A 9,344-nucleotide genomic window follows, 5' to 3' on the forward strand; every position below is an offset into this window, starting at 1 on the left:
TGGATAAGGGTTCACAGTAACACAGGTGCATAACTGAACAAGCTGGGGTTTGAAATCAAACTGAGTACTGTTGGTGTGGGTAAGTACCATCCTCCAGCCTATTGTAGCAACCACCAAGAAATGCACATAATTTGGTGAAATTGTTTGTTCTATATCACAAGTTTTTTTTTTAAATCCTAAGAACTTACCCCAATTCCAAAAGAGCAAATTTTTGGCCAAATCCCAAATTTATTGGTCATAATTTCCAAATTCTAAAAGTGGAAATTTCTGTAACCAGAGTTTCTGTAATCCGGGGGGGATGTCTGTATGTACTGTACTACATTACCTCTGATATCTTCTTAACCCCTTGTGTACGAGGGTCCCTCTCTGCTGCATAAAATCATCAGACGTTACCCAAATACAATATAAAAAGTGGCCTCCCCGTGGTGAAGGGGTTAACATTAGGTAATTATTAATCTCTGATAGTAATAAGGCTTAAGATAGTAAGGAAGATGATGATGATGATGTAGGAAATTGTGGTAATAAATTCAACCCCTTCACTATGGGGACACCACTTTTTATATTTTGCCTCGGTAACGTCAGATGATCTTATGCAGCAGAGAGGGACCCCCGTACACAAAGAGTTTAAGTCATGATTAAGAAATTGTTAAAAGAAAATAATGGTATTATTTGAAGAATAAATTGGAGTTATGATTGTGTATGGGAACAAGTGACCGGTATTAATGTGGGTGTTCTGCGGGTGATGGAAAAACCAACCTGGTCAATATCTGACAGTCATGTAATGTGTGTTGGTGGTCCAGCGGTAACACACTGGTCTCGCACGTGTGTCCTGGGTTCATTCCCCGGCCTGGGACATGTGTGAGATGTGACACTTTTCTCTGGTTACTACAGCTTCCTCCTGTACTGTACTAACACTGGATAATAAAGGTCGTAACAAAGTAATAAAGAACATACTGATGGCCCAAATGTTTTAGGAAGTTGATAAATGGTGAAATGATTTGTAGAAATAAATAAATAAGATCATCAGTGGGGAAATTATAAATAATGATAAATTAATAATTAATCAAAGTGGTGAAATGGCAGGCTGAAGAACAGAGCCGATAACTCGTGAATGCTATCCAATAATGTCCTTACTTATTTTTGTCTCCTGTACTGTACTTGGGACCATCATAACCGAGCATGCTATTAACCAGAGACTTGTGGAGTACTGTACATAGATTAAACTTGCTTCTAGTGTTTCAGGGCCTCAGTTGACCCTGCAACTGGCTTTAGGGACCATCAGGGCTTTTTTTTTTAGTGTACTGTAGATTGTCCAGATTCCTTGCATGTCATAAAGGTGTGAGGGCTTGTGCCTTCCTTCCTCTCTCTTGAGTCAGTAGAGAAATAAGGTTATTGATACTACAGTACTATAAAACCATTTAAATATTGAAGGTTATGTCATTGATAGAATTCTCTGCATAATGAGTATCTGTACAGTACTGTTGATAGCATTTTGTACACAGTAATTGCCATAATGGAGTTCAGTTACCAGAAGTTCATTTCTGGATGTAATTCTCCAGGTTATAATTGCTAGTGGTTGTATTTTCCACATAATTATTACATAGTAAAGGATGGACTTCGGACATCAAGCCTTCACACTGAAAGAAGTTGAATACAGTACACAGGTCGGACCTCTCTGGTCCGGAATTCCACAGTCTGACACAAGTTTTCTTGTCATAATTATTTTTTTTTTTTTACTTCCTGTACATATTTCCTAGTTCCATTACCATAAAATTGTGTAACAATACTAATACATTATTACAATGGCTTATTTACCTTATGTACTTGAGCACAGTTGGTGTTTTTATGATCAATTTTTTTTGCAAAAGGTAAACGGTCAAACTAAATCTGCGTAATAATTTGCAGGGTTTAAAATTCATGCATTTTAGTGGGTTATTAATAGTGAATGATACATGCTCATGGTAGGCTAACCTTTCCAGTAAGCTCCTTTAACCTGGGCTTGTGTACCATGCCCCTAGATTATTTCTTTATGTTGCTACATGAAGAGCACTTAATATGCTGCTTTGCTGCTTTAAATCTACAAATACATGATACAAATGAAGATTTATAGATACAGTAATTGTCTTTTCATTTGCATCATTAACATTACTGGTGTCATTGTTGCCAAGTTCGGTACGTCGCTGTAGCCACATCTCCCTTACCAGGCCGGGCTGTCAGCTGTGTGTTGGTTATTTTTCAACTTGTAATATAAGATAGATGTACGCAACTTTCTTCATCATTTTAAATCGGTTATATGTATACACAATCCTACACACAGAATGTGAAAAAAAAAATCATAAGGTCAAAAACGTAAAAGGAAAGGGGAGCGGAGTGAGGGAGCCTCGTTGTTAGGGGTATGTAGAGGCAGCATTCCATCTGGGCTGCATTATTATGGTGAGTGTGGTGACCAGTCGACCAGTGTTGCTGAGGCTGCGTGTACACGAACTTGTATCATCTTTGGTACAGTAATATATTGAATATTCGTGGTTGGGAAAATTCTCTGGTCCGGTCCCGAGGGTGTTTTGGGTTGGAGAGGTCCAACCTGTTTATATTGTACAATAAATTCTTCACACTGGGTTGTACAGTACTAATGTGTACAGTACTGATAATTTAGTATCAGATTATCAATGATATCCGGGAATAAAGAGCTGTATAGTACTGCGGCAGACAATGAGTGATGTCACGGTGTGGTGTTTCTCTTTCAGCCAGAAATGTGGGTTTCACTGCGTTTGACATGTCAGGTCAGGGTCGTTACCGGAGTCTGTGGGAGCACTACTACCATGACTGCCAGGGTGTGATCTTTGTGGTCGACTCCAGTGATAAACTGCGACTGGTTGTGGCCAAAGATGAGCTGGATATGTTACTACAGCATGCTGAGGTATGGTGGTGTTTATATTTGAAGTTGTGGCTTAAGGCTAGATGTATATGGTAGATAATCAGTTTATAATTGGTTCAGTACAGGTGCATATGTTTATAGACAATGAAGATACAGTACCGTAGACAGTTCAGCATGCATACAGTTCAGCAATACAGATGCAATATCATACAGTTCAACTTATATGAACCTAAACCTAACCTCTGTGTCTCCCCTTCTTGTATGAACCTAAACCTAACCTCTGTGTCTCCCCTTCTTGTATGAACCTAAACCTAACCTCTGTGTCTCCCCTTCTTGTATGAACCTAAACCTAACCTCTATCTCCCCTTCTTGTATGAACCTAAACCTAACCTCTGTGTCTCCCCTTCTTGTATGAACCTAAACCTAACCTCTATCTCCCCTTCTTGTATGAACCTAAACCTAACCTCTGTGTCTCCCCTTCTTGTATGAACCTAAACCTAACCTCTGTGTCTCACCTTCTTGTATGAACCTAAACCTAACCTCTGTCTCCCCTTCTTGTATGAACCTCAACCTAACCTCCTGTGTCTCACCTTCTTGTGAACCCTAAAACTAACTTCTCTGTGTCTCCTTCTTGTGTGAACCCCTAAGCCTAACCTCTATTGTCTCACCTTCTTGTATGAACCTAAACTAACCTCTATCTCCTTCTTGCCTTGAACCCTAAGCCTAGCCTCATGTCTCACCTTCTTGTATGAACCCTAAACTAACCTCTGTCTCCCCCATTAGCATGTGAACCTAAACCCTAACCTCTGCTGTCTCCCTTGTATGAACCCTAAACCTAACCTCTGTGTCTCACCTTCTTTATGAACCCTAAACCTAACCTCTATCTCCTCTTGTAGACTAAACCTAACCTCTGTGTCTCACCTTCTTGTATTAAGTAGCCTCTGTGTCTCCTTCTTGAACCTAAACCTAACCTAAGTCTCCCCTTCTTGTATGACCTCTATCTCCTTCTAAACCTAACCTCTGTCTCCCTTCTTGTTGAACCTAAACCTAACCTCTGTGTCTCCCCTTCTTGTATACCTAAACTAACCTCTATCTCCCCTTCTTGTATGAACCTAACCTAAACCTAACCTCTATCTCCCCTTCTTGTATGAACCTAAACCTGCCTCTGTGTCTCACCTTTTTGTGTATGAACCTAAACCTAACCTCTATCTCCCCTTCTTGTATGAACCTAAACCTAACCTCTCTCTCCCCTTCTTGTATGAACCTAAACCTAACCTCTATCTCCCCTTCTTGTATGAACCTAAACCTAACCTCTATCTCCCCTTCTTGTATGAACCTAAACCTAACCTCTATCTCCCCTTCTTGTATGAACCTAAACCTAACCTCTATCTCCCCTTCTTGTATGAACCTAAACCTAACCTCCATCTCCCCTTCTTTTATGAACCTAAACCTAACCTCCATCTCCCCTTCTTGTATGAACCTAAACCTAACCTCTGTGTCTCACCTTCTTGTATGAACCTAAACTTTTCTCCTTATCAGCACTGTCCAGATACTTAGCTTAGTTTCTTGAGTGGAAGGGAGTTTTAATTCCTCTTTATCTTGAACTCAATGAGGCGATGGTTGATTTTCTTGCTGTGCTGGTATATTCATTACACCTTGTAACAGAGCAAGGAGTCTGTTCCCACTGTTGCTTCCTCCTGTGTTGCTGTTCTCTCACGGTCCGTTACTTCCCTAAACTCCAGCAAAAACTGTGCCGATTTCTCACTTATTAATACAATTATTTTACATTAATACGAGATTTAGTGTTACTCTATATAAGATGACCTTAACTAACTCATTATTATTAGAGAAAATGATGACAACTATCCTCATCAATGATAATAATACAGTAATCCATCATTACAGACAATATAGTATACAGTATAGTGCTGAGAAACAATGACTTATCCTTCACAATGAACACATTTAGTAATTAACTCTTAAACAAGTCCATTACCTGAGAATACAACAACTTTCAGGGCTTCTACAAGTAAGTTGTCATATCTTAATTTGACACCTCATGGATTCCTGGTGGAATAATTTCCACAACAGTGATTTATTTTCTTAGGACATTTCTTTTGAATTTGTCTCATCATAAACAGTGCATCATAAACCTCGTGGTTCTTCACAGTTACAAATGTCTATGTGGTCAGAAATTATATGATCACTTACTATTATGTATAGGATTAGATAGAGTTCTCCCAAGGTCCAATTCTTAAGTAAGTCTATCTTTGTCTGTAGTTGTTACTATAGTACAGTATAGTCAAGGAATTTATTTTACTTTCCATGACAACATCCAAATTTTCTGTTCAATATTGACATTCCAACTGATGGCTGTTGTAAATTGCAGATACGTCATCGGCGTATTCCCATCTTATTTTTTGCCAACAAAATGGACATGCGTGAGGCAGTGAGCAGTGTCAAGGTATCGGCAGCTTTAGGCCTGGAACGAATTACCGACAAACCTTGGCATATCACTGCTTCCAATGCCATCACTGGCGATGGTCTGCACGAGGGGGTGGAGTGGCTCACCAACCAGATAAAAGAAAACATCGAAAACAATAACAAGCGATAATAAGGATACAAAAGTCAGCTATATCTTGTCTATTAAAAATGCAAATTGTGGCTTTATTAGGTTAGTGAACCAGTGTGATGGGTTGGTTCTTCAAAAGGTGTCATATGTTAAACTAGTCATAGGCTTAAGTTAGTAATTCTTAATAAGCTGCTATGACATACAGTTTGATGCAAATAATAGTAAGCCAATACTAAGGCAATTTTATTGCAGGAGTGGCTATGATTGGCTGGGTTGTTGGCTTATTAAGCTTCCCAAGTCAACACAGTATTACCAGAGCATTAACTCTATGTAATGTTTCCGTCCATCTCTGCAGGCTGTGTTCCTCACTAGTGAGCTGTGAGGGCAATCCTTCCTTTGTAGGTTAAGTAGACTACAGGACATTAAAGCTTTATATTAAGACCCTACTGATTTAGCTTATATTTTTGGAAAATGCAAAATATGTTAACCATTTGGTACAATATAAACAAGTACTGTGCTGTGCTGTGCTGTACTGTACTGTACTGTACTGTACTGTACTGTACTGTACTGTACTGTACTGTAACATTATTATTATAACTATTAAAAGTAGAACAAGACTTATTTACCAGCTGGTGAGAGCCTTTTTACATCAGGATTGATGTTCATTGAGCTGGCTGTTATAAGTAAAATAATGTCTTAATAGTTTAGAGATGATCTGTGCCATCTTCTATGATGGGTTAATGAAATTGTTAATGTTAAGTTATCTTACTGAGGTGCATTTGTTTTGGTTGTGTGAGTCCTTTGAGAAGTACAGTATGTAATGTAGACTAACAAGATGATCTATATTTGTAGATGACAGAGAAGCTGTAAGCTTATTATTACATGTGGTGGCCTCGTAGGTAATAAGTGTAACTTCAATATTTAATTTATTTAATCTATTGTAGTACAAATTTTATCAGTGCATTCCATATTGAGGTAAAATATTACCTATTAATTCTGCACCTTCTCAACACTAACCTTTTAAGATGGGCTGTACATTCTGTTGTGTCAGTGTATTATACAGGATGTCTCATGAAAACATATACACACTGCCTTGGGGATTTTTAGAGAATGTGTGAATGTTTGTATTACAACATCAACAGTGTCCTCACTTGTTGATGTGTGAGGACAATATCGCTGTTGTAATACAAACATTCATACATTTGTCACAAAAATCTATAAGGTAATGGTGGGTGACTGCACGTGTAGGCATTGAAGGAAATGAGCACACTGATCTAGCAGCAAAGGAGGCAGTTGGCCTCTCTCATGCTGTGAGTGTCAGTATACCTCACAGTGACCTGAAGGTTGAGGATTGGCCACACACCTGACAGTTAACCATATCCTAATTGACTGCAGGTCTTTTAATCATCAAAGGAGAGTCAACTCTTTTAACAATAAATCTGTCTAATTTGTATAAAAGATGGAGATATTGTTAATGTTAAGTTTTTAAAACAAATTTGGTTATATTATAGCACAGACAAACACACACACACTGTATATCTACAGTACATATACCAAGTTTAGCATTATCTAGCTTATACCTAAATCCAGCACTGGGACCATTGGCTCCAGCACTTGGCTTTGAACCTAAAATCCATAAATCAATCTGTAAGGTTACAGTAGGCTCTCACCAATAACGTTTAATAGGCGCCTGAAAAACACCGTTATTAGCGAAAACGTTATTTGTGTGACATTAAAATACATGTAAAAAGGGTTTATTGGTGCCGCCGCCACAAGAATTTCACCCAGTTTTTCCCCCTTGAAGCCCTCCTAACACTTTTTGTTAGCTGAAATAAAAAGAATTGTTATTCAATCACCACAATAAAGAGTTTGAGTAATATAACACTTAGTTTTTGAGGTGCTTAGTGTGATGGTTGTTCCGTATCTGAGGGCTGCTAACACTTGCACTATCTTTCATTCTACAAGCTAACCATTTCACAAGAAAATGCTCTGTTATCACTAACAACCTGTTTCTATCACCTTTATCATTCATAGCTCGCCTCGCATATCCATCACTACCGAAATATTTTTAGCCAGCACAATACTCTTCTTGGTCTCCTCTAAGTTCCTCTTAATATTTCGCACTGTAGACTCAGGACAGTTCAATTTCCTCACTTTAAAAGTTCCCAGTCATTCAGGTGGCAAATCACTCCCTCCACCACCTCCCCTAGCCCCTACAGGCAAAAATGCGGAAGCCATTATTGATCACCGACCCTAACAACCACTGGTTATAGTGGCGAAAATCTCACACACGGGCGCAGCGCTGTATTCCACTGAACGTGTGTGAGAGTGAGGCGGAGTGGACAACTACGTCATCAACACGGCGGCAAACAAACGCTATCATTGATGCGCTCGGACGCTTCCCGCGAAGTTTCCGTTATTCAAGAGAATCCAGACGTTATTATCGAAAATGGGTATCAATTGTAACTTACCGTTATTGTCGAAAACGTTATTGTGGAAGTCGTTATTGGCGAGAGCCTACTGTATGTGTATAAACTATTTTGAGACACCCTGTAGTATTTATTCTGTTAAGGCAAGTCTGATAATAATACCACAAGTGAAATATTTTCATTATTACTGTAATATAACATTAATGTGGATACAACTTTAATCCCAATATACAGTACAGTATATAAAGTGAATGTTTACACGAGGGGTTGGGTCCAGGTGAAATTATCCCCAATAATTAGAAAGACATTTTATATCATAAAACATTAAAGGAAAGGAAACTGTTGGAGAGTGAATATGTAAATGAAGTTAACAGCACAATATTCTGCAGAGGGAAGAAGCAGTAATAGGTAATGTTTGAGATGAGGGCATTTGATATTCCAGGGCATGATTACCATATCTTATGGCATACTGTATAAGATTTTGGCACGGAATATTAAAAAAGATGATGATTTAATGCATGTTTAAGCATTTAATGTTTACTCCTAATATGGAACATGATACAGTAAGTCTGAATAAGTGAAATAAATTTTCTATGGTAATTGTGGTTGGAAAACCTTATAGTAAGTGACTGAAAACATCAAGTTTGTGTAGCAGGAATATCTTGTTGATATGTTATTACCAAGCTGTTGTTATAATTGTTAGTCGTTGTACTGAGAAAAACATGAAATAGCAACAGGATACTAGTCTCTGTTGCACGCCGAAGATGACATCACATGTTTGTGAGACTACGAACGAATGGTGATGGCTGTCAGCGTTATTCACTCTTATTGTCATAATTTCTTTCAAAAGTTCAAGGATGTTTCCCTATTCCTAATAAAAATAATAAGATAATGTGGCAGGTATGACATTAATATATAGTAATGCTTATAACTTTATAAGAGTTTAAAAACAGTTACTGATTAGTTGTGAAGAGTTGGGTACCTGCTGTACGGACAGTAATCGTCTCGGGTTATCCAGCTTTTAAATTTACAATAATTATTTTTTTAATTAATTAAAAGGAATTATAATTATTTAATAATAATAATAATAATATGTTTCAGTAAAGAATAAAATTTTATTCAGGAGCTGGGCTAGGAAAATTTAGCCTACTGGAGATGGGGGTTGCAAGTTGGGGAATTTCTGTTCAGTCTAGCCAGCTGTCCACCTTGTCTCCTCCACAGAGTTCATTCCCATTCTTCATTTTCTAGTTTATCATATTTTCTTTATTTCTAAATACCAGTAGAGCATTGAAGTTATATTTCCAAAAAATTATGGTTTCCTATGTATTATAAATCAGCACTGAGGTAGGTGGTACCCGCCAGCGAATTATGAACTTTTTACCGTAAAATTTAAAATAATAGAAATAGCTGTGAATTTATATTTTGGAAATATCCTCTGAATTATTACTACAGTATTATTATTATCAAT

The 9,344-nt window shown here is 37.8% G+C and overlaps 1 protein-coding gene across 1 annotated transcript; it reads left to right on the forward strand.

Moving 5' to 3' along the window:
• The first annotated feature begins 1,790 nt into the window (after window positions 1-1,790).
• Window positions 1,791-7,215, forward strand: LOC121869688 (ADP-ribosylation factor-like protein 6). The gene is made up of 2 exons (XM_042371241.1): window positions 1,791-2,917; window positions 5,265-7,215. Exons 1-2 carry the CDS (start codon window positions 2,717-2,719, stop codon window positions 5,487-5,489), a joined length of 426 nt encoding a protein of 141 aa, XP_042227175.1. The 5' UTR covers window positions 1,791-2,716; the 3' UTR covers window positions 5,490-7,215.
• Window positions 7,216-9,344: the final 2,129 nt, after the last annotated feature.

Source organism: Homarus americanus, unplaced genomic scaffold, assembly GCF_018991925.1.
Source record: "Homarus americanus isolate GMGI-L3 unplaced genomic scaffold, GMGI_Hamer_2.0 scaffold23578, whole genome shotgun sequence".
NCBI classification, from domain to species: Eukaryota; Metazoa; Arthropoda; class Malacostraca; order Decapoda; family Nephropidae; genus Homarus; species Homarus americanus.

Bases quoted from the DNA above. Each gene is read 5' to 3' on its own strand.
- LOC121869688 (XM_042371241.1), top strand. From the start codon at position 2,717: ATGTCACGGTGTGGTGTTTCTCTTTCAGCCAGAAATGTGGGTTTCACT. The intron at 2,918-5,264 runs GTATGGTGGTGT...TGTAAATTGCAG, and splicing joins TGTTACTACAGCATGCTGAG to ATACGTCATCGGCGTATTCC.